The following is a 25,604-nucleotide window of genomic DNA, read 5'->3' as shown; positions in this document are numbered from 1 at the left end:
TTCCTGAGATTTCAGACTAAAATATTGCACAGCGCTGAAATGATTTACCCAAACTGGGCTCATATTGTGGCTGTTGCCATGGTGGCGTTCATAAGGAAAGCTGAAATCAAATAAGACAAAAATGACAGTACTGCCAATTTCCACATATTAGGAGCAGGAGGTAAACTTAAATATTTGAACAGCAGCCCTACGATTTCTAGAGGTCTTGGCAGGCACTGCAGTAGGTTACTGAAATCTGGGCCTGTTGGAAAGCCTTTATCTCAAAAGGGCAAATCATGTGTACAAACACACACATGAAAAACACAAGGCGATTGTGCAAGCTTTTAACACTCCTTCACAGTCAAGTACTTTATTCTTATTAATAACGCTTTTTTTCTTTAAAAAATCTTTTCAATATACAACACCATTTTAGACAAGACAATTCTGTTTACAACTAAATTCAGATCAGTTATGAGTCAATCAGAACCTAGACAAGCAGACAGTGAAAAGGGAAACAAGACAGACAGCGCTAAAAATGAGAAATGGAGGGACATATCAGGAGAAGAGTCCAAAAACTACAATTATTCATACAATTTCACAAGAAAAGAAAATATGAAGTCAATTTCCCAACTAAAAAAAAAAAAGGAAAAGCATAAAAAAACAAAAACGTAAGACAGAAACCGAGGGGTTGACCAGCACACATTACACGTCCCATCGCTCACTCATTCATGCAGAACAGTCCTGAGGGAAGGAAGGCACTCACACCTTGCCTTCTCCCTTTAGTTTTTCATTTTTCTTTTTTTAATCAATAAAAATAAAACAAAAAAGATAGATACAGAGTTCATGAGCCCAGGGGCGGAGCTGGGGCAGCCGTCACTCCGTATTCGGTGGCAGGGGTGAGGGGGGGCTTCAACGCCCACCCTTACGTTCTCTGCTTAATGGCATCGCTCTCTCCATCTTTTCTCCGCCTCTTCCTCCGGGGGAGAGAGGGAGAAAGAGAACTGACGCAGTTTGTGTTGTGGGGCGGCCCTCAAAACGACTGAAGAGGGGGAGAAATAAAATGGACAGATGGAGAGAGGGTGAAGTTGAGGGGGGTGGTGGTGGCGTTCCTCGACCTTTGATCCTGGCACACTTCCACAGAGACTGGGTCACCCGAACAGTCCCAACACACACTCGCACACACTCCGCAGGCCACCAGGGCTTCCCTGTCAAGAGATCACATTCATGCAAGTTAGAGTTTGTATTCTGATGTGTGTGAACTTTAACAAACAATCGAGTCAAAACATGTGCTACCTGCTATCTGGATATATAGGTATACGTGCGGGACGGCGATCGTCCTTCCGTCTGCCCGTTGGTCGACACATTGAGGAAGTCCCAGATAAGGATAGTGTCATCGTGGGAACTGCTGATGATCTGGAACTCATCGAATTGGAGCCGGAACACTCGGCCAGAATGTTCCTACACACAGACAGACTACTAAAAAACTTTTCACGACAACACTGCTGCAGATCAATATCATTCACAGACTGGGAAAGACTATGGCGCAATAAATGTGAGACAATGCAGAGGGCTTATTAACTACATTTGACTGAGATGAGTAACAGATCAGAGACTGTCAGAAGTAAATAACAGAGCAATTAATCGGCTGATAATTGGACATTTGAGACTATTGATAACACTGTAGCAAATTTTGTTGCATCGTACTTGTACACATTTAAAGATTTGTCCTTAAAAAAAAAAAATTAAATAAATAAAAAAAAATACTGCAGAGCCTCAAAACAAGTCAGCTGTTTAGAGATAATAAACAGAGCATGTATAAGGGTTCTTAAGCATTGTGTGGAAACTCACCACTAGTGTACGTAGACACAGAGTGCTGGCTGGGGCTCGTGGATCAAGAGCAGCTTGTAGGTCCCATACTTTAATTTTACTGCACACACACAAGCATATTAAAACACATTATAAACTGCACAAGAAAATATTATTCTCATAAATCCATGGTACATCGATTTAAATGCCCTCTCTCATTCTTATGTTGTAAAGCAGCTTTAGAGGTGATTTCACACACAATCTACAAATAACCTGTGATTCAATTGTGGGCTTTGTGCGATTAAAAGTGACTGCTTGCTCAGCAGTGTCAGTATTGTGGACTGCTCATGTATCAGATTAAATGACCAGAGCAGGGAGCAGACAAATGCAAATCGGCAATTAAAGATGCGAGAATAAAAAGATTATTCACATCATGGCCAGGAATAAACCAGCCACAATCCAGATGTAAAAAAAGAAAAAGAGAACTCTGCTTAAATGTAATCCCCCAGACTACACTACATTTCTGCAACAGCAGTGTGAGGAGATCAAGGAAATAGTTTGCTAATATATTTATTTTAAAATGTGCATCTCAGCCTACAATGTTACAGACTTTTTTTTGTGTAGACTTTTTACATGAACTTCCCCTCAGTCTCTTATTAGATTAGCGGATCGTCTGTGACTCCTGCTTTGCTGCAGTTTGACGATTTTTGTAAAAAAAAGAAATAAAAAAAAAAGAAAAGAAAATTCTCAAATAAAAGAGTGGTTTCAGTTTACAGGGTTTCCACAGGTCCCTACAAAGTCTTATATTTAGTTGTGTCAAATTTAAGGCCATAAACAGACCTTAAACGGTATAAGAAAGTCTTAATCATGATTTCAATATGCCTTAAATTTGGGGACGGAAAGAGCAGAATTGTGATATGGCTTAATGTGACGTTTGAATTTCAAAAGGCTGTGATTTCATGAAATAATCATGAGCTCTGCACATTTCAGAGTCAGGTGCCACTCTGTTTTGTGCACAGCTGGAAACTGCTGTATTTCTGCCATTCCAAAAGCTCTACCTGTCAGTTTGCATTTTCAATAAGTCCGTCTGCTTTTTTTGTTCAGACCAAAGCAAAAATCAATGTTATTTAATTAATATAATAATTGATCCATTTTCTGAATGTTTTAAATGCTGAAAGTTTAGTTTATCATTTTACGAAACTTTGTTTTTGTGAAACCTGCATTCTTAACTATTCTTACTTATAACTGTAAATCATGCTTTTTAGTCATTTTACAGTTTAATGTTACCATAGACACTGCTCTACCCCACTCATATGGTATTAACTTTATTTGTGCATAATTTTATTTGTGCAAAACGGAAAAAAAAAAAAATAAATATATGACTACTGTACTGTCTTTGCTTAAGAAATCAGTCAGAAGGCAGGAGTGCAAGGGGGATCATGCAGGATGTTGTCTTGCTGTCAATCTGCAGTCTTGTTTTAATGATAGGCTTTATGCATTTGTCAATCCTCTATGCTTCCTATTTGGTGAATGAACTCAGCACTCTGATTGGTCGAACTCTTCTTCTTTTGCTGTTGCTTGATTTGAGTACTGCACTTAGAGTGACAAATCGTACCAGCATACTTTGAGGTCAAAATGCATACCCGCTATGCAAAATGAGTACACGTTGGCAGGTCTGAAAAAATGACAATAAAACTTCAATCAGACTCAGGCGTACCCATCATACGCTCCACTCACGATCCGCTTGTTATCAAAGCGAATACAGCGAACAAGTTCCTCGTGCCCTTCCAAAACCCGCAAGCAAGCTCCACACTCAATATCCCACAGCCTGGAGAAAGAGATTAACACAAATTTTGTGAAAAAAATAAATAAATCATACAAGTAAAGAATACTAACTGGCTGAATCCATTTTTGATTTTTTGCACATTATTTTAATTAAAACCCGAGAATCTTATTGTCATTACTGTTCATTACACAGAAGAACACACAAACTTAGTTCAAGCAAAATGTTTTGAGCAAAGTTTCTAATGCTCACAAAGGCTACATTTATTTGATCAAAATACAGTAAAACAGTAATATGTGAAACATTAATGATTATCATTAAAATAACTGTTCTATTTGTAAATATTTTAAAAATGCAATTTATTCTTGTGATGTAAAGCTGAATTTTCAGCCATTCCTACAGTTTTCAGTGTCACATGATCCTAAAAAAAAACATTCTGATATTTGTATGACTGTTTATTACATTATATAATAATAGAAAATCATTGCTGTAATAACAACAACATTTTACTGTTAAAAGTGTACTTAGTTCACCCAAAAATGAAAATTAGCCCATAAATCACTCCTAGGTGTATATGACTTTCTTCTTTCAGACTAATCCAGTCGGAGTTATATTAAAAATTGCCTTTGCAGTGTTTCCCACAGGATTTTGTGAGACTTGTGGCGGCAGATGACTTCACATTACTTAGTATATTTATGATGTCATGACGTCGGGTTTGAGTTCAGCACCTCGGATCTGTTCTACTCACTGAACTTTCACAAACTGTATACAACAAAAAGCCGTTCACATTTTTTCTGTTGTCATATATAAAACAAATATAAATACATTTTAATTTTATTAATATCCAGGAGTCACTCTCACTATACTTCTTAAATCCTGATTTATAAGAGTGACATTGTCTGATAAAATCCACATACCTCTAACTGTTACACTAAAGAGTGACCATATGCGGTAGGTTTAGCTATATTACTTTTTTTTGCCTCATGCAGCGACAAGTGCTTGGAAACACCATTTTATACACATTTACTGACGAGTCTGCTGCGGTACGGCCAGCTGAACGTGCTGCTTCTCTCCTGCTTCTCTCACTGCACAGAACAGACGCCTAGAGATACGACACTGCGCTGGGGAAGTCAGACCTCATGCTCGCGGGGCAGCAATGGAGAAATCTTCCAACTGAACAGAACCATAGCTAAGGTTTATCCAAAAAAGTCTCTAGGTTTGTCAGTATGTACCTTTTATGGAAAAAAGTTGCTAAAAGGGTCTGAAAGTTGCAAAATATAGTGAGACGTGGGAGCTGATGGCAGGGGGTGGTGGTTCTTTGTGGCGGTCAACGTGGATATTGTGGTGGGCCGCCACAAATAAATCAATATATGGGAAACCATGCTTTGATCTTTCAAGCAGTTTCATGGCACTCAGCAGGTGTTGCAGTGCTTCAGTCCAAAAGAAGTGAAATAAATAGCGCCCATCCATTATATTAAAAAAAAAAAAAAAAAAAAAAAAAAAAAAAAACTCCGGGAGGTGAACAAAGGCCTCCTGTAGCAAATCGACGCATTTTTGTAAGAAATATATCCATATTGAAAGTATAATAATCACTTTAATCTAGCTTGTGCCAACAGCTGTACAAAGAAGCAGCTACGGGAGCATGGGGTCAGCGTTGCGCCATCGCCGGTGAGTCTCGTGAAAACCAACTTTTGTTAACAGAAGCAAACAAAGCAAAGTTTCCTTACTTCAGCAAAGGAAAACCAGTCTCCTCTTGGCTTATATTGAAATCCTCTGACAATCTTCTTTACAAATCCTTATTTTGTACTTCTAATTAGTGACCATTGTTCAGTTTTGATCTCTCCCATGCGCTTCCGTGTTCGTCACGTCTGAGCAGTGCATGCGCAAAGCTGACCTCCATACATCATCCACCCAGATCTGCTTCCGTTTACAACAGTGAGCACAAGCTAGATTAAATTATTGCGTTTTAAATATGGTTATTTTTCTTATAAAAATGCATCGATTTGCTACAGAAGGCCTTTGTTCACCCCCCAGAGCCATGTGAGACACTTTTTTTTTTTAATTAAGGATGGGCGCTTTTTATTTAACTTCTTTTGGACTGACGCACTGCAACACCCACTGAGTGCCATGAAACAGCTTGAAAGATCAAAGAAAATGTATATAACTCGTCTGAAGGAAGAAAGTCATATACACCAAGGATGCCTTGAGGGTGAGTAATTTATGGCCTAATTTTCATTTTTGGATGAACTAACCCTTTAACTGTCCAGGGGGGAAATGTCACCTGTATATTTTTGACATTTCTTGAAATTCACACGATTACTATTAAACAAACTTGAATGATTGCAGATTCACACACACCTGATGGTGTTGTCTGAGGAGCCGCTGACCACAAGTCTGTCTCTGTACTGCAGACAGGCAATTCCTCGCTTATGGCCGTTTAGTGTCCGAACAAACTCACAGGTGCTTGTACTCCACACCTGCAGAACACATTACATCACACATTAAATCACACAACAGGATTAAACATTAAACAGCTTAAATCTGTTCCTAATCACTGCCATCTTACTTTAGAATGATCCACAGGAATATTTAATAAAATACCAGTACATTTAAACTCAGGAAGGACATGAGAAAACACCTCTAGACATCTACACACAACCAGCCCTTACTGCCCTGCCTCACTATTTAGGGAATGTTTTGATAGGGTTTGGGATGCAGAATGACTTGGCACCCCTCCCAGAGTGATGGGTGGGCTGGATCAGGGCTGGAATCCCAACTGCCCCGAATCCTGCATCTAGAGCGGCTAGAGAACATGAGTGCTGAAGGACTATGGCGCTTCTGCAGTCTACAGAGAATTAGGAAAATATTACACTGCTGCCCTCTGCTGGGAAATTCTGTGCTTTGGACAAAACAAGCAGACACCTCAATAGTCAGTAAAAGTCTAGCTGCATGACAATATAGTCTAGTCCACTCAGCTTATTGTTGCCTAGAACCCAACACAATTTAGCGCCCATCCATTATATATAAAAAAAAATACACACAGGACAGGGTCTATCGGGGGATAATACATATGAAATCTGATACAATTCTAAGAGCATTGTTTTGTGGTTTGATTGACAGCTGATAACAGTCATTCAGAGATTGGAGTGCTGACCTTTATGGTCCGATCCCCAGAGGCAGAGACAATGTACTTGTCGTCAAAGTCGACCACATTGACGGCAGCCCTGTGTCCGACGAGGACCCGCCGGAGACTGATGTCAGTAGGAGAGGCCATGTCCCACACGGCGATGGAGCGATCCTTCGAGCAGGTGACCATCAGCCCGTTACAGAATCGCAGGTGAAGCACAGCCTCGTTGTGATGGATCAAAGTGTTCAGAACCTCCCCCGAGTTCACATCCCACACTCTGGGTATAAAGAGAAGGCAAGCAAAGTCAGACCTGATTTTATCAGTCCCTTATTCATTCCAGCTGAACAGACATGTGGAGTGATGGGGGGTGGGGACTGGAAAAAATGAACAGAGGACTTATAGAGAGAGAGAGAGAACGATAGAAATCTGACCTGACAGTAGAATCAGAGGAGCCGGTAACAATGACTCTTTCATCATATTGCAGACACAGCACAGAGCCTGTGTGACCCGTCAGGATCTTCAAACACTCCAGAGTCTGTTTATCCCATATCTGAATGTGAACACATAAGACGTCTTTTTACAATTGCAAACATCAAGAATTTCACAATGTCAAATATAAACTTCTGTTAACTAGATTAGACTCATCATTAAAAAACATTTTGGCATGATTATGTCTTCAAGCTTGGAGTAACAGAATATGTTTACATGCTTTAATGTTCAAAAAACACATTATTTTTCAAATACTATACATTATTGTAGGTCCTCTACGCCCCGCCTCTCTCAAACGCGCCGTTTTCTACAAAGTCCCTCCTTCTGACAAGCGCAGTTTGATTGGCCAGCTGACCCAGTGCATTATGATTTGCCGAACATTGCATGTGGATTTTGTGAAGGGGCAAGTGGAAGAAACATGGACAAGTAACATGATTAAAACGTCAATAACAAACAATAACTAGGGCAGCGCTGAAACTTTGGCGAGAATGATTCTGATTTTATTACTTTAAAGGGGTCATATGATGCGATTTCAAATTTTCCTCTCTCTTTGGAGTGTTACAAGCTCTTGGTGAATAAAGAAGATCTGTGAAGTTGCAAAGACTAAAGTCTCAAATCCAAAGAGATATTCTTTATAAGTTAACACTCGTCCACGCCCCCCTGAAACAGCTCGTTCTAACACGCCCCCACATATCTACGTCAGTATGTGGGAATATAAACATAACGCCGCCCAGATGTTCACGCAAAGAAAGAAGGCGTACCTTTTATTCTCGTTGTAGTATTGTTGTTGCCGCTGTCGCCATGTCGTATAGACACTGTGTGTTTCACTGTGAAAGTGAAACTACTTTGTTTGGCATTCTAAAAGAGGAAGATATCCGCTTCATCATGCCTGGGGCTGATCCGTGCTGAGGAAATACATCAACTTTGCACTGTGGATCGCTGAATCGGATTTCACCATGGACGAAGCGGCATCATCACATGTGGTTGCTGCAAGACCAAGGTACGCTCCTTCGTAGAATCCACTTGCCGCACCATTCTCAAGCTGCTCGCCTCTGCTCATTCAAGCCGGCCGCGGCTCACTCTAGGCCTCTGGCCTCTGCTCACTCAAGGCCGCGGCATGTGACGCCATTTCGTTGAGAAAGCAAAACTACTTTGTTTTTGCCTTCCAAAAGAAAACACGACTAGATATCATGTTTATATCACATTTATAATAGGTTTTATGTTTTTGTCTCGTCGCTCCAGCCGGACAAGGCATCACAATATGTTAGGATGCGTAACATTTCCGTCAAAAGCTTGAGGCATTCGGCCAATCACAACGTGCTGGATAGCTGGCTAATCACAGCACACATCAATTTTCAGAGCGATGAGCCTTGTGAAAATCAACGCGTTTCAGAAGGCGGGGCATATAGGGGAAACAATAATGTACAGTATGTGGAAAATAATGTGTTTTTTTTTACCTTAAACTGCATAAACACATTTCATTACACCAAATACACAAAATAATGTTATTTTTAGCAGCATCATGAGCACTTTAAGTGTAAACGGTGACTAATAACAAAGTATTGACAGTATTGAGGCTCGCGCATCATCTCTGAGCAACACACAGTAGTGTTTCATTACTGAATGATTCTAAGAGTCCATAACAGTGTTAAACATGTCACTTCCTGTTGCCAGCAGGTGGCGCTATGACTATAACTGAATATGTGCATGGACGTGTTCAGGACAGAACTCCTATCAAACATGTGAAGTTTGGGGCAGATTGGAAATTGTTTGTCTGAGTTACAGCAACATTGGCATTTGTCAGACTGCCAGGGACACACTCTTCAACAAAAACTCAAAATCATTGTAATTTAGCATCGCAAAGGCATTGATTACACGCACCGTATTTGAAGACGATCCAAATAAAACTGTAGGAGGCCTGAAAATGGCAAAAACTGCACAAAAATCGTAGAAGAAATTGAAAATGTCTGACTTCCTGTTGCGTACTTTTTGTAGGTATTAGGATATTACATACCTGTACCAAATTTCGTGCACATACGTGAAACTTTCCATTGATTACCAATTCTGAAACTCAAAGTCAAAGCTGAAGCGAAATTTTTGCCAGTTCTGATGCCTGTGCAAAGTTTTGCGAGTTTGAGCATGTTTAGGCCCTCAAAAATGCTATTCACTCTGGAGAAGAATAAACCGACTGATTCCAAGAGGGTCCTCGCAATAACTTTTTACTGAGATTGTCACTTACATGACACATCCCTAGAGATACACTTGCTGAAATTCTCTCCCACAACAAGAGCAGTAAGATCATGGGACTTTACCACAGAGTTTATTACTATGAGTAAGAAAATTTAACATACCCCTATATATAACCAGTTTCAACAGTCATTGTTGCCTTAGAAAGTGACTTGAATAATTTCAACCGTTTCAATGACCTCTCTATAGTTTCAGTTTTATAATGCAGAAGTGGAGAGCTTTGGTTGTGTAAACCTAAACTTCAAGCATGTTTCTGTTTAAAGAGCTTTAAAACTATCCCTCCTTCCTAAATCCTTTTGTTAGCAGAATCCATGTTACTCGAAATGGTAAAAAACGTACGCATTTGCAAAATGTGATTAAACACGTCATTAGCACAATTTAAGAGAACATGCTTGAGGTCAGATGTGGTTCGTGTTTTTTAAATGACACCTGTGTTGGGATGCACTCAGCCTGTGTGATTTGTACTACTGATGACTTCACTAAACCCACAGGAGGTTCACAAGAAATACACTCGCAGAGCGTGGTTGCACCTTGATGGAGTTATCGCGTAGCCCACTGATGATCTTTTCGTCATCATACTGGAGGCAGTAAACACCTTTGCTGTTCTCCGACCTACACTGGATCCTCTGCAGGTTATGTCGGCCACACCTCCAGTTCGCCTCAATGGTCTGGAAACAGAAACGGCAACGTCACATATCAGCAATTTAGTTACACTGAGGAGCATAACTAATTTATTTGATCAAAACCGATTATGCATGGACACTAACTAAAAAAAAGTGCCCCATTTCATCATTACATTTGAAAATGTAGTATTAAAATAGCTGATGGCTGCATACTCTGATTACTCAGAGGGCTGCTATGAAGAAGTCAAAGAGCTGGGTCACATGAGGCCTGCCGCCTACCCCTGAGGTGTAATCACTGGTCCTGCTCGTTCAAATGAACAAACAAACGCTCCAAGTTACTACCTTCCTTTCTTTAAAAATGCTGACATGAGCAGACAAGATCTAACATAGTATTACACTCATTAAAGGACAAGCGAGAAAGAAGCGATGGTTGATTTGCCCACCTCAATGTCCTGAATGATTTTTGGATAAAGAGAGCGGTAGTATGAGTTTGGAGGAACTTCTGTTGTGCGGTTCTTGAACAGGTATTTTTCCCTGTGAAGGAAATGGCAATAAACATCCCTGATAAACAAGCAACTTCATAATTCAAGGCCAAATAAGACATACAAGACAGTCTAAATGGGGGTTCCCAGCATGTCTGGTGGAGAATTACACCAGTGAAAGATAATGATCAGGTTGTTCTTAAACCTCATGTATAAATGAGGGGGTTTGGGGGATGTAAACCGTGATATCAGCACTGAGACTCACCACTGGTGTCTCTCTGAAAGGCCCTTCCACAGTGGGTCTGTCCGAACCATCCTCTCAATCAGCTTCTTCCACAACATGCCTTCGGATATCACACGCTGCCATTCTTTACACACCAGCTCAGCCGAACAAAGCGAGCGCGCGTCCAGGAAGGACAAGATGTTCTCCGCTATATGATCCAGACCCTGAGCTGGAAGACACATTGAGATTGAGTATAAATATCAGGGTGTAAGAGTTGAAAGCTATAAAACCAGGATTTTAGGAATCAGGAAAAAAAATAAAAATAAATAAAAGTTAAAGAATATCTCATCTTTCTTAACGTCAGCATAAAATCACATTCACAAACATTTTATTTTATTGCAATTTAAGTGATTTCAAATCAAAAGATACTAAAACAGGCCAAGACGTACATGGTCCATTTAATTTTAAAGTTATATTTTATAATTGAATTGGGCGTAACCTCCATCAAATATAGCATCTTCAGAATAAGGACTCTGTGTGTGTTACCTGGCAGTGCCGTAATGAAGTCCCTTTGGAGCATGGGTTTGAGGTAGGAGTTTATGTGGCCGTGTTGGTAATGGCACATTCGTGAGATCAGGTGTTCCACAAACTCCACCTGGTCCGCCTCAGACCACTGATCAAAGAGCTGGAAACACACGTCCTTCTCCTTCTCGTAATTTCCCTCTGACGGCCGCTTCCTAGAGCCTGTCAAGGGTCCATTACTCACCGGAGGACAGATAAAAGGAGGCTGGGAGAATTGTAAAAGGAAAAAAAATAAATAGACATATATCTGTATTAGAAAGGATTGGGCAAAGGGAAAATTTTAAACATACTCAATACTATCATAGTCTTTCAAGGCAGATGCATTTACTTGGCAAAGAACAGTGATGCAGGGGCTCTACTATTAGGGTGCTTTCACACTTGGTTCGATTGCCTAGTCTGAACCGGAGTTTGATTGCTCCCCCCTTCCTGTTTACCCCGCTGCTTAGTAACGATGGCACAGGAGAAGGCGGCAAAATGCGTAGCATTGCTCTTCACTTTTATATTTGTTTCTGAACCATTGGTTTGGTTTCCAAAGCTTCTGTACATAACGGCACTTGTCTTGACTTATGAATGTACTGCAAATGCTCTAAAAAACACTGAAGGCAAACAGAAATGAGATCTACAGCTCTCTGCTTGGAGCGTGTCAGTCACGCTTGTCAGAAAAGTGAGTGAAACACAGACAAACACACATTTTTATCAAACTATGTCATTAATACTCTGTACCAGAGTTTACTAACCCAGATTACCCCTTTTAAGCGGACTCAAGGTATGGTCCCAAACGAACAAACTCTGACGTCAATCGAACCAGGGGCACACCAAAAGAGCTGGTGTGAAAGCACTCTTAAAAGAGCCACATACAGTTCCTGTCTTCATGCAATAATAGGAGTTTCTACAAGAAATTCTCAAGTTATTAATTCCAAACAACTCATGTCACTTGATGTTCTGTACAAACTGTGGGACTTGAGCACTTAAGTGACACTTAAAACCATTTCTAGATAACTGGCACAAACAAACTTTAGGCATAACAAGATTGTAGAAAAGTTTAGTTAAAAGATTCAACACTTTCTGGTAGTCAAAATCATGACCTAATGTGTGGTTCCTCTGCTAAAACACCTGTACCAGCTTTAGGGGAACTGATCTCGTTCATTCACTAAAATACATTTGGTTTCATTAAAAGTAAAAATAAAAATGCCTCAGAAATCTCTGCAGATCATGCCACTTGGTTTCATATGAAATTCAGGTATTTTGAAGTGTCTTAAATTACTGTTCAAATGTTTGGGGTCAGTAAGATGTTCTCCTAAAGAAATTAATACTTTCATTCAGCAAGGACACATTCAATTAATCAAGGTTACAAAAGAGTTAAAGGATTAGTTCACTTTCAAATTAAAATTTCCTGATAATTTACTCACCTCCATGATGTTTATGTATTTCTTTCTTCAGTCGAAAAGGAATTAAGGTTTTTGATGTTAACATTCCAGCATGTAGTAGACGTCATGGACTCCAAACGGTTGAAGGTCAAAATTACAGTTTCAGTGCAGCTTCAAATGGCTATAAACCATACCAGACGATGAATAAGGCTCTTATCTAGCGAAACGATTGGTCATTTAGAAAAAAATAATAATAATACCTTAAAAAAAAAAAAAAAAAAACTATATATGCTTTATAACCACTTCTCTCACTTCTGCCGACTGTCAAAACCGGAAGCCGTGGATGACGTAGAACATTGGCATTGCGTAATTAGTGACGAGCGCAGAGAGAGAACAAAACAAAACGCTGTTCCCAAATTAGAAGCACAAAACGAGGATTTATTAAGGAAAATGTCGGATGGCGCACACGCGACCTAAACGTACTACGTCATCCGCCGGAACGGCTTCCGGTTTTGACAGTCGGCAGAAGTGAGAGAAAAGTGTTTATAAAGCATAATAATTTGTATTTTTTTTTTAATGACCAATTATTTCGCTAGATAAGAGTCTTATTCATTGTCTGGTATCGTTTATAGCCATTTGGAGCTGCACTGAAACTGTAATTCTGACCTTCAACCGTTTGGAGTCCACTGAAGTACATTATACGGAAAAAAAAATCCTGGAATGTTTTTATCAAAAACCTTAATTTCTCTTAGACCGAAGAAAGAAATACATAAACATCTTGGATGACATGGGGGTGGGTAAATTATCAGGAAATTTTCATTTGAAAGTGAACTAATCCTTTAAATTATACTCTTTTGAACTTTCTATTCATCAAAAAGTTCTAAAAATAAAAATATTAAGCAGCACAACTGTTTTCAACACTGATAATAACCAGAAATGTTTCTTGAGCAGCAAAGCAGCATATTAGAATGATTTCGGAAGGATTACATTATTACCGTTTTACTGTATTTTTGATCAAATAAATGAAACCAAGCTGAGCACAACAGACTTCAAAAACATCACATAATCTATCCAACACCAAATGTTTGAACGGTAGCACAAGTGTCCAAATAATTTGGGGACCAATGTAATTATCCAGGAAATCACAAAAATGCAAGAGGAAACCTAAATACAGAAAAAAATAAAAGTTTGCGGAAATGGACAATGAGGTTTTCCAGACGCAGATTAGGCCGTGCCCTACAACAAACCCCTAAGTCAACAGTATTAATTGTTGTATGTTTATTATTTTTTTCAGACTTTGACGCACTTCACTGAGGTACAGCTCGTCCACCTCACCTTAATCACTGTGATCTTTGGGGAGCGGTCTGCAGTCTGCGAGTCCATGACAGAGATGTTCTGCAAAAGAAATAGCATTTCATTATTATTATTTTTAATAAGTCAATAGTAATGTCTGCTTTAAATCAAACTAAATCAAAAATCTAAAGAAAGGACCACTATATCAATCAGAACCACTCATATACATAACCTACACAAGACGACCCTTTCATCATCTGCTCGCATACGTTCATAATCACATTGCATTGTTTGTTGGAAAGCAGATGAAAGGACTGAGCACCAGCCTACGATCTGTGTGTGCTGAATAATTGGACAGATTCTCCATCAGCATGGGGCAATGATGTGGGATCGGGCAGGGCATGTAGGCGTTTGGGTAACGTGTCAACAGCTGTCCCCTAGCCAAGGCCACCACTAGGATATGCTTACATCCCAAATACAGCCACGATAGAGATGATACCATCCATATAGTTGCTCTTAATATCCACGACTCAGCACCTGCTTTAATCCGTAATCACTGTTCTTACCATTAATATCAGCCAAACTCTTTAGAAACTTAGGCTCTCTGGACTAAATAAAGAGATACTGAAGCTAGACACTGACAGCAGCCTTTTTTAGGCAACACAGAGTATTAGACTTTTTTAATTTTAGTATGTGTTTGCATGTCTTTTTCATTTTTATTATATTTTTTATTATTATTATTATTTGCACTTTAGCTGTAGTTGCTTTAGTACTTAGTAAGTTAGACTAAATGAAAATAGGATATACTGCCTTGGCAACCTGAAAAACATAAGTTTCACCCCCCCAAATAACAAGTTTTCTATGGTTTTAGTTTACAATAATAACCCTGACTGATACATGATGACACAGTCTGGGATTCATTTCAAATCTTTCTAGGTCAGCAGAGCAGGAAGTGTAGATTTATTGTGAGTTTCTGCAGTCTATACACAAACCCACATGGCTTGATATCTTCAAGCAAAAGCCATTTATCTATCTTCCTCAAGCTTCACAATACAAGCGGACAAACTCAAGTGCATTCACTCCTACCCTTTTCACAGTATCCATGGCAACAAGAAGCAAATCCACTCTGCAAAACTGATTCTATAATGTTATTGTATTGACTAGGAGAGATATTGATTCAGAGCCTTATTAATTAAGAGCAAATTTAAACAAGTCATTCACGTTTATTTTTAAAGATACTATAAAAAATGTTTTAAATTAAGAATAGAAATGTTATATTTAAAATTAATAATGAGACTACACATGCAAATCACGTAAAAATATATATATTTCAAAAGCTGCGTGTTTAAGTATCAAAAGACCATTTTTTGAGGAATTCAGCTTATCTTTTATTGTAAGTTTTTCACAGAATTACTGTTCAGAAAAGTGTAAAAGAAAAAAACTGCGTTTAATAAGAAAATAACGTAATTAGCTTGCGTAGGCTAATGGTTTGATGTGGTTAGCCACCTAGCCGCTTGCTATAAATGCTGCTTTCACAACAACGAACGTTTGTATTTCACTACAGAAAAGTGTGTGGTTACAAAAACACAAATATTCACTTATCCAAACACAATTGTTGTATTAGTTGACGATATTTGTAAATTCGCTCATCGTTCGACTCAGAAACGTAATTTGAAATTGACAGCAGGAGCGGCTACTTCCTATTACGCAGCTTTAAAGTCCAGTTAAAATGTGCCCTGAGAAGTAAATGTTGCGTTAATGTGAACGAGACACGGATATTTTAAACGATTTAAAACATAGTGAGGTGTTTTGAGACTTTATATGAACCACAACTCGTCTGTGGAACCAAATTCTAGGCAGGATTGAGTGGCGCAGAGGCGCCGCAGTGACGCTCCGGGCACCGGCTACAGTCGATGAGAGTCGGACTCACCACGATGCCGCGGCAGCTTCCCTTCCTTCGCCTCCGCGACTAACTCAACAAACATCCTCAGCCCCCGCCAAGAACAACTGTTCGCCTTGTCTACTAACGTCTCAGCTGTTGTTTCAAGTGGAAGAAACAAGCGAGAGACGTGAAAACGGCCAAGTTGAGGCAGCGATACACAGTAGGGCCCTCCCTACCAGTCGAGCCAGCCATTTCTCTCTCTCCTCAACCCTCCTTCCCCTCAACTCAACCGATCCCTACCCACTCCAAAAGATGGCTATATTCAACCAGGCTGCCCTTATAACCGTTAATATGGATTTTTAAACTCTAAAGTCTTGCGGACCTTCTAGAAAATGATTTTCGAATCACACCCGGGTACTCACCATCAGCTCTAAGGTTTTGTCCTCCATCTCCGGCTCCATGTTTGTTCCCTGAAACTCGCAGTGAAAATGGAAACCCCGCCCTGCGACACAATCACGTCACGAAAGGAGGCGGAGAAAGTAGGCTTGAGTATAATTTTCCCATTGGCTGTCAAATGGAAAAAAAAAAGGGAGGCAAATGGGCGTTGTCCGCGTTGTGATTGGATAATTTCTGCTGCTAAGGTACAAAACGGGGACAGACACAGTACGTCATAATCGAAGGGGGATATTATCTGTAACAACATTCGTGGTTGGTCGACGAAAGACAAAAGGGTTTTGTCCGTTTTGTAATATGAACTGCGATTGGCTGCCGTCTGGAAGTAGGGTAAAGAATGGGGTTATCCCCAAAGATTCAGATATTAAGAATATTTCTGATTGTTTGCTGGTAATATTGGTGGCCAAATATTAAAATTTTTAAGAATTTTTCAGAATAATCAAAATAATGTTTACCTTTGCTTTCCGGCTAAATTCCTTATAATTGACTTCCTCCTCACAGTGAAATTGTAAGCGTAAGTGAAATAATCTTGTCGAACTTCGAACTCATAAAACGAAGCATATCAAATAAGATCTAATATGCTCGCAAAACAAACAAGGTATAAGTGCAATTTGCAAACAATGAGAACGTTTAATGTCCGTGTCCAGATGTAACAAATGATTTATACAAAATAGTTATGGATCAAAGAAAATGAGAAAATATACAACATAATAACTGCTAAGATATTGTGGGCCCACATTTCATTATATATATATATATATATATATATATATATATATATTCATTCATATATATATTCTCCTTTTACATTATTGGATCGTATGTTTGTTTTAGTAGGAGTCAAAACATCACGATTGTTAAAGGTCCAAAATATTGATTTGCAGTTTGCCTTTCTAAAACCAATCTGTTAAAATATGACTGGACAAAATGGAAAGAACTTAGAGGCTTGTAATCTGTGGCGGATCACAGACTCTGAGATGTGACTTTTTAAAAGGGAATTGAACAGCCAAACTGACACATACTCACTCACACATCACAGTTAACACAGTATAACCCCCCACCCCAAACACAATCAGTCCGTAACGACATACCCATGCATAAAGCCATCAAATACCAATGAGTGCTGAAGGCTCGAGCTAAGATTTTATGTTCGGAAACAGCAGGAGGCTGAAGTTAGGCTCCAGATGCTGGTACACTGTGCTGTCATATCTTACAAACTGCAAAATTCAGGCACTCATATATAGTTTATTTTGAGAAGTAGCATCTCCTTGGGGCTGAGGAAAACAAGTGAGGGAAATGTACCGGGAAAGATGGTTCTCTGTCTTCAAGAAGGGATGGGTCCAGTTACTATATGGTCCATTTGAGAGCAAGAAACGCCTCAACGTGGGTACAATGCGATGGGAGGAGCAGGGTGTACCGCTGGCTCAGAGTGCATCACCACCACACTGGTTTACAGCAGAAACAAGGCAACAAATCAAGTCTGGGCTAACCAGGAAATTAAAACGCAGGCCTGACAACGGACTTGAGGTGGCTAGAGGTAAGCAGTACAGATCTAATCATTTCCTACTGCTTTCTTCATACACTGAATAAGAGAAAATATAATACATTTGAATAAAATACAACAGCAGCAGATGCCATTATAAAAGGAGAGGCAAAAGGAAGAAAAGGAGTGAGATTAGAAGGGAAGAAAAAGTAGATCTGAAAGCCTAAAGTGTTTTCATGAAGAGCTGAGGCAGGACAGGCAGCTGTTGCGATGACCCGGTAAGTAGTGAAGAGGAGAAAACAGTCTCTTCCAGTCCAGAGGTGGTGTTGCTGTATTCTAAAGCCAGGAACACACAGACCATCCACCATCTTCTCAAATTCTTATTCTCCCTCCTGCTGATTCGATCTCCTTCGCTCCCCTGCCGTTTGCGGGGTAGGTGAAGGGGGAAAATCTTGTATTTGAATTTTGTGTCTGTCCCGACTACCTAGTAGTCATCTAAATCAAAGAACTCATCATCATCTCCCTGGTATTCCATGCCTTGGAAGTCCACCCGGTACCGCAAGATTCCTGAAGAAAAAGATATTGATTGCAGATATTGATATAACAATACATTTTCATTTCCCTACAAATCGTAATCTGTAGAAAGCACTTACCACCAATGCCTCCGAAGCCTTTCACAAACTGTGAACCCTCCTGGCTTTTGTCTGTAACAATTTCCAGCGTGGCCCCAAACTTCTTGTAGTTATTGGCGAACCACTCTAGCAGCGGCATGCTCTCAATCAGCTCATGCTCCTGGCCTGTCTAAAACAAGCACATACAGTACTGTTAATATTATACACCTCCTGCCTAAGCCACACATTGGATAAAGTGAAAAGCAAACATTATGCAAATGGTGCAAACTAATACTAATTTGTTTTTTTCTTCTTTAGAAATTGAGCAAAACAAAAAAGGAAATGTTGAATTTAAAGAGTTAGTTCACCCAAGAATGAAAATTAGCCTTTAAACTACTCACCCTCAAGTCATCCTAGGTGTATATGACTTTCTTCTTTCAGATGAATCCAGTCGGGGTTACATTAAAAATTGTCTTTGATCTTTCAAGCTGTTTAAAGTTGCCATGAAACGGAAGTAGCGATTGTCTTTTTTTCTCTACTGTGACATCTATCCGAGTGAAACGGCATCTGAAATGAGAGGGAGGGACTTGATTTCGTCCTTCAGAAATTGATTGGATTGTTGGAAGTTGGGGCGTTGCTAACAAAATGGAGACAGATCTGAATGCCAGTTTGCAGTTAGTTGTGAAGGGATTTCTCTCCTCTGGATTCAACGGCGACACCCTAGCATGAAGAAATTTTTTATCTATTGAGAAAGACGATGACGAGGATGATCAACGGCACAAAACATACCCAACAGCACGCGAGAGAGAGAGAGACTGCCTAAATGAGCACGTCCTCCATCAGGTTAAATTATATAAAAAAAGTAGTTTGCGATGTCCTAAAAGTAATGTTGTGGTAATATTCTAATATCCTTTCAATTTTTAAGGGTAGTGTACTCCCCCATGGCTTGTATAAGCACTGGTCAATGCATTGATTTCTATAACATGAAGCAACAGCTTCAGTTTTCCCCCCTGTTGTTTATCTGGAGTTTACCCCCCAGCATTTACCCCTCACGTCACTAGCTCCGGCCTTGCGCCATAGCTCGTGACCGGAAGAGAAGATGAGTCGTTTTGAGGGGGAGGGGAGGTTAACGTTTTTGATTAAAGATTTCTAGGGCACATGAATTTAAAAAATAATAATGACGTACACGGATAAATTCTAATACACACTACAGTATTCTATTATAAAATAAGAATTTTAAATTTTGATTTCATGGTGACTTTAATGGCACTCAGTGGGTGTTGCAGTCCATCAGTCCAAAAAAAGTGGAGAGAAAAAAACAAAACAAAAAAAAACATTTGTCTCAAACGGCTCCGGGGGGGTGAACAAAGTCCTCCTGTAGCAAATCGATGCATTTTTATGAGAAAAATAACCATATTTAAAATGCAATAATTTAATCTAGCTTGGGCTCACTGTTGTAAATGGAAGCAGTTCCGGGTGGATGATGTATGGAGGTCGGCTTTGCGCATGCGCTGCTCAGAAGTGAAGAACGTGGTAGCGTAGGGGAGAAATCAAAACAAAGGTCACTAATGAGAAGTACAAAATGAGGATTTGTAAAGAAGAATGTCAGAGGATTTCGATTTAAGCCAAGACGAGACTGGTTTTCCTTTGCTAAAGTAAGGAAACTTCACTTCCTTTGCTCCTGTTAACAAACGTTGGTTTTCATGAGACTCATCAACGCATGTGCAGCACCAACCCCATACACCATCCTCCCGAAGCTGCGTCCATGTACAACTGTTGGTGCAAGCTACATTAAATTATTACGTTTTGAATATGAATATTTTTCTTTAAAAAAAAAAATGAATCGATTCACTACCGGAGGCCTTTGTTCAACCCACCAAAGCCAAAGCCCCCCTGGATGGACACTTTTTATTTAACTTTTTTTGGACTGATGCACTGCAACACCCACTGAGTGGCATTAAACAGCTTGAAAGATCAAAGACATTTTTAATATAACTCCGACTGGATTCATTTCGAAGAAGAAAGCCATATTAACTAATTCTGAGTATGGGTCACCATACTTGGCTGAATGTCACGTCACTTTTCACTTTCATATACACCTAGTTTAACTTGAGGGTGAGCTAATTTTCATTTTTAGGTGAACTAACCCTTTAACAAACATTCAGAATGCTCTACACTAATAATAAAGGTTCTTTATTGGCATCAATGGTTACAAGAACCTTCTTCAAGATCCATAGAACAATTCCATTGCACAAAAAGTTCTTTATAGTGGAAAAAGGTTTTTCAGATTAAAATATTTCTGGTTCAAATATGAACATTTTCCAAAATATCTTTTGTGTTCAACAGAAGAAAGAAACTCGTAAAGGTTTAAAACAATTGAGGATGAGTAAATGACAGAATTTTCATTCTGGACTACTCCATTATTGAGCTGCATGAACTCCACAAGTTTGTGTGAAACCTGAAGCATAAACCATGATTTGAGGATGATCCAAAAAGATCCAAGAACATCTGACCATTTGTTTATATGCTCAAATTTAACAAATGTGCTTAAACAGAGATCTAAAATAAAAGACTCATTTCAGATCTCTATTTTTTAAGCACATTTGTGACAGTTGAATCCTAGATGTTCAATGTAGTCTTAGACATTAGGAACAGCAATGTATGATTCTGATAAATCAAAACAGAACTGCAATAAGCTTGGTACTAATGGGCTGATGAGAGTCTAAAGATCAAGTGGTTCAAACCCATAGGCTGCTGATCTGATTTCAGGCCATGAGAACATCATTGGTTGTTTGAGTATGGCATTTAACTCCATAAGAAAGTCATTCAGGGAAAGGAGTTACAGCCATTGGAGCTTCTACATTACTTTCAACAATAAATAAGATCTGCTGAAACTTATATAATCTGAATTTGGTTGACGTGGTTTCACTTACCTCCTTGTCAGTGAAATGAGACTTGTCCTTCTCCTGTTCCGGTGTCAGATAGAGTATCTTTTCATCTAATTATACAAAAAAAAAAAAAAATCTAAATGACAAAGGAACCCTTTTATATTTTGCTAATGTGAAACTGTGAGTATGAGAGTTTAGGGTGCATATACCATTTTCTGGTGTAGTATTTTCTCCATGACAGCGCAGGACATAACGCATAGTGTCCAGGTTCTCGTAAACTATAAGAATCTCCACCGCTCCCATCTCCAGCGCTTTGAGTGTGTCTTCAACTCCGAAACAATACTTCCCTGTGTCCTGACTGATCTCATCAAAATATCGGCCTGAAATCAGACACATAAGTCACCACACAAGAAAAAATATATATATAAAACTACTTAATGCCCAGTGTTTTATGCCACAACAAATGTATCCAACATGTACATTGCCTTTATCAAGCCTGTAAATTAACTACCTATTAGTTTCTTTTCTTGGATGAACTTGACATTGGACAGCACTTCTGCTGAAAGCTCAATGGCTTGGTTGAAACCATTCTCTCCTCCATACGATATGTCAACCAGCTTCAGAACCTTTGCTTGTAACCTCTACATGTGCAGAAGAACCAAATCAGAAAACAAGCAGAATGATGAATTAAGATTGCAAATAATTTGCTGCAAAGAGAACATACCGGATCAAACATGTCTGACTGGCTGAGCTCCGTCTTGAAGTCGGCTGATCCGGCAAGAACCAGTCCTGCCACGTTGACCTTGTCATTGGACACGAAGAGTTGCACAGCCGTCTCTGCTACCTTACGTACATAGTTATGTCTCTTCTCCATCCTCAAACGTGCAAATCGAAGAGCTGACTGTCCTCCTCTACCTAGAGTTATAAGAAACAAGCAGGTAAATACTAAATTCTATAAAGAACGAAAATAGCCACAGCAAGCGATGTAAAGATGTTCACCGTGTTTTTTGGGCAGGTCCACAGTAAATTTGTGCAACACCTCCCTTGTGTTGCCTTGTAAAGTCCCAAACAGCGCGCCACTACCATCAATCACAATAAAGCCGAACTTGCTGTCATCTGACAACAGAGCTGTTAGAGCCTGTGGATATAAAAATTATATTAGGTGTTAATATAGTACGATAGATAGTACGATAGATAGTACGATAGACAGACCTTACCTCAGTATGGAACTTGTTGTCACATAAATACAAGGATGTGTTGATTGGTTTAAAAGGCTCAAAATCAATGTTTACTTTCTTCTCTTTGCCTTCCTCTGTGACTATGGTGCCACAATACACCACCAGGCCATTAGGAGGCACTGCAAGATACATATAAGACTTATGGGAAGGGGATCAGGAGAGACCACACCTATTGAAAAGATTAAATCAGGCACAACGCCCAGTCGTACCCACACACAGCAAATATGTATGAACTGCCAGTTTACTATTCAAATAGCACCATTTTGGAAAAGATTATCATGCTAAGTACAATAAAATTCAATTTTCTGAGAAGTTAAATGGCTGTGAAAGATCTTAGATGAAGCTAAGCCCACTCATTTACCTTTGTTGTAGAGTTTGAGTCTCTGCTGTACTGAGGTAATGGCTCCCAGCACGGAGAGTCTGTTGACTCTGCTCTTGATGTTCGAAGCCGTGCCGAACTCGTCAGCCAACATCTTGGCAACACGTGAGATCTGATCCTTGGGTGGGATGATGAGGGAAATCATACTGGTGCCATTTCTGAAGAGAAAACAATATAACAGCAATATAAAAAGCAGGCTGAGACTTTCATAAACATAAACTACAGGTCAAAAGGTTAAGTTAAGAATTTTTTTTTATGTTTTTGAAAAGTCTTTTATGCTCACCAAGGCTGCATGTATTTGATCAAACACAGTAAAAACAGTAATATTGTGAATTATTTTTTAGATTTAAAATGTATTTCCTAATTAAATATATTTTAAAATGTAACTTATTCCTGTAATGGCAAAGCTCAATATTCAGCAGCCATTACTCCAGTCTTCAATGTTACATGATCCTTCAGAAATCATTGTAATTTCTAATATGCTGGTTTGGTGCTCAAGAGACTAATCATCATCAATGTTCATCATCATATCTTTGTGTGAACTGTTATGTGTTTTTTTTTCTTCAGTATTCATAACAGCATTTATTTGAAATGCAATCTTTTGTACCATTATAAATGTCAATTTAATGCATCCTTGATAAAAAAAAAAAATAATAATAATAAAAAAAACTTACTGAAACAAAAACTTTCAACGTAACTATATGTACAGTGCATCAAGTAACCTTTGTCATAAAGTGTCAAGTCAATATATGATACAAACTTAAACTGTTTGTGAGCATTTTTTGAGTCAGCATTAAATTCATTTACATTGTTCCATAACCAAAAAACGATGACGGAGGCTGTAAATATTATTATCCATTCAGTTTCGGTGTATGTAAATAAGATTAACCATTCAGAAAAGGAATGCCACTGAAAGAAAAAGAAAAAAGAGGGTTTAAATCAACATGGCTGTCAGAAAAGGACAGAAAATTCTTTTTTGGGGTGAATTATATCTTTAACAAAGGCGACTCATGGAGACTGGTGCCATTAAAGCAATACTCCAACCCAAAATGAAAATTTTGTCATTAATCACTTAACCCCCATGTCGTTCCAAACCCGTAAAATCTTTGTTCGTCTTCAGAACAAAACCTGAACCGTGACACTTATTTTTTTGGCAGTCTATGGGACAGTCTCAAGCCTCCCGGTTTTCATCTAAAATATCTTAAATTGTGTTCCGAAGACGAACTAAGCTTTTACTGGTTTGGAACGACATGGGGGTAAGAGATTAATGACAAAATTTTCATTTTGGGGTGGAGTATCCCTTTAAACAATGAGACAATATTAAACTACAACAATGTTACTACACCGTGATATTAATATGACGGTTAATACAAAAATACTAATTACTCAAGAGAAACAAAACATGTAAGTTAGCCTATCTAGCATGGTTTCACCCATTTAACACACGTCGCCTAAACCAACCTTTCATTAAGGCGTCGTCTGGATGGTGCTTCACATTTCAAACGACACCATATAACATCTCCCGCTCTTTATCCTTCAATCAACAATATTATCGAATTAAAGACCTATACAGTGCGCGATCTCGTTCCCCGTCCACCATGCTGCTCTCTCCAACAGCTGTTAGCAAGCTGGTTAGCATGTGGCCCCCCAAACAACAAAACGAATCGCACATCGGAGGTGCTAACTTACTGTTTGTCATTCAACACCTGTAAACAAATACAGAGGATCCGAAAGAGCGCGCCTCACCCTCGAGCCGCCTCAAGGCTTTTGATCAACTTCTTAATCTTCCATATTTCCACGTTCCTGTCCGCTGCGCTGGGGTCGTCCGCCATCTTCCTCGCGCTGTCTGGACCTGCTGAAAAAGAGAATCCAACTTTAGCTTGCTAACGCGAAGAGCTTGTAATAACAGCTGTTTTCAGGGCGGATCATTCACAATTTAAATCCGAAAAGACCGACCGGTTATAAGACAGAAGTGTTACTTGAATAAAATGAGGTTTATTGTAAGTAGAAGAGAAAAGCGCGACTAAAGTTGGACGCGCGAACTGGCTAAGCAGCCCTGCGCGCGGGCCTCTCGCGCCCGAGAACATCCACGCCACGCGCTGCTCTCGCGAAACCACCCTTCTGCACTTATCTTATTTTTAACACGTGGTCTGTCTTCTCGAAGCAATTTCGTTATCGGACATTACTGCAATGTACTCACAGACTACAATTATCCGCTCCGCCGCGTCCGTACGGCAGTTACTTTGTGGTCCAGAGCTCAGCCGCCGCTGCTTCTCAGTGACGTGATATAGTGACCGTTAGCAGCCGGTTCGGTCCTGCTGCGCGTGGTGCTTCGGTGGAGGCTCACGTGGGGGGAAAGGCAGAAATTCCATTTAGTATCACTTCCTGAAAACGTATTTGGAGCTGTGTGATTGGACGATTTTGCTGTCAAATAAAAAGGGTGGAACAATGATTATTTAATTTATTTATTTATGAACGCTTTATTTAGTGACAACTCACGTAAAAAGATAAAAAAAAAAGAATATGGTAACAATAAGTAATCAAACAAATAATAAAAAAGTCAACAACACAAAAGATAAATAATTATATGGGGTAGTGAAATCAAATCAAATTCTGAATTAGTTTTAGTAACTTTTACGCATTATTTCGCTTACAGTAAAGAATTGTTT

The 25,604-nt window shown here is 39.3% G+C and overlaps 2 protein-coding genes across 6 annotated transcripts; both read right to left on the bottom strand.

The window, feature by feature from the left end:
• Window positions 1–321: 321 nt before the first annotated feature.
• Window positions 322–16,458, bottom strand: fbxw11b (F-box and WD repeat domain containing 11b). The gene is made up of 13 exons (XM_042764917.1): window positions 16,306–16,458; window positions 14,044–14,103; window positions 11,306–11,546; window positions 10,802–10,988; window positions 10,498–10,588; window positions 9,962–10,099; window positions 7,127–7,245; window positions 6,723–6,972; window positions 5,927–6,045; window positions 3,503–3,613; window positions 1,828–1,906; window positions 1,273–1,437; window positions 322–1,184 (listed from the first exon to the last, which is right to left on the bottom strand). The coding sequence occupies exons 1-12, from the start codon at window positions 16,342–16,344 to the stop codon at window positions 1,276–1,278; spliced, it is 1,596 nt and encodes a 531-aa protein (XP_042620851.1). The 5' UTR covers window positions 16,345–16,458; the 3' UTR covers window positions 322–1,184; window positions 1,273–1,275.
• Window positions 16,459–16,946: 488 nt separating this feature from the next.
• Window positions 16,947–25,299, bottom strand: etf1b (eukaryotic translation termination factor 1b). 5 transcript variants are annotated; one of them, XM_042764918.1, is made up of 11 exons: window positions 25,136–25,299; window positions 24,682–24,790; window positions 22,918–23,093; window positions 22,536–22,675; window positions 22,318–22,456; window positions 22,043–22,233; window positions 21,830–21,959; window positions 21,528–21,698; window positions 21,364–21,428; window positions 18,473–18,620; window positions 16,947–18,386 (listed from the first exon to the last, which is right to left on the bottom strand). In XM_042764918.1, exons 2-11 carry the CDS (start codon window positions 24,765–24,767, stop codon window positions 18,304–18,306), a joined length of 1,329 nt encoding a protein of 442 aa, XP_042620852.1. In that variant the 5' UTR covers window positions 24,768–24,790; window positions 25,136–25,299; the 3' UTR covers window positions 16,947–18,303. The 5 variants fall into 5 exon arrangements, with proteins under 5 accessions (XP_042620852.1, XP_042620854.1, XP_042620853.1 ...); XM_042764920.1 differs by having other exon boundaries at window positions 24,682–24,787; window positions 25,136–25,295; XM_042764919.1 differs by lacking the exon at window positions 25,136–25,299 and adding an exon at window positions 24,892–25,052.
• Window positions 25,300–25,604: the final 305 nt, after the last annotated feature.

The sequence above is a fragment of the Cyprinus carpio genome, chromosome A10, assembly GCF_018340385.1.
Source record: "Cyprinus carpio isolate SPL01 chromosome A10, ASM1834038v1, whole genome shotgun sequence".
In the NCBI taxonomy this organism is placed as follows: Eukaryota; Metazoa; Chordata; class Actinopteri; order Cypriniformes; family Cyprinidae; genus Cyprinus; species Cyprinus carpio.
Note: the sequence above shows the minus strand (reverse complement) of the source record. Positions and strands in the feature narration are given on the sequence as shown.

What these genes read in the sequence shown, in the direction of transcription:
- etf1b (XM_042764918.1), bottom strand. Translation starts at nt 24,767, where the DNA reads ATGGCGGACGACCCCAGCGCAGCGGACAGGAACGTGGAAATATGGAAG. An exon ending in AGCCTTGAGGCGGCTCGAGG is followed by an intron (nt 23,094 to 24,681) that starts GTGAGGCGCGCT and finishes TTTTCTCTTCAG; the next exon opens with AAATGGCACCAGTATGATTT. An exon ending in AAATACTACACCAGAAAATG is followed by an intron (nt 21,429 to 21,527) that starts GTATATGCACCC and finishes TTGTATAATTAG; the next exon opens with ATGAAAAGATACTCTATCTG.
- fbxw11b (XM_042764917.1), bottom strand. Translation starts at nt 16,344, where the DNA reads ATGGAGCCGGAGATGGAGGACAAAACCTTAGAGCTGATG. An exon ending in TACGCGATAACTCCATCAAG is followed by an intron (nt 7,246 to 9,961) that starts GTGCAACCACGC and finishes GTTCACATTCAG; the next exon opens with ATATGGGATAAACAGACTCT. An exon ending in TCCTCTGATTCTACTGTCAG is followed by an intron (nt 6,973 to 7,126) that starts GTCAGATTTCTA and finishes CTTTATACCCAG; the next exon opens with AGTGTGGGATGTGAACTCGG.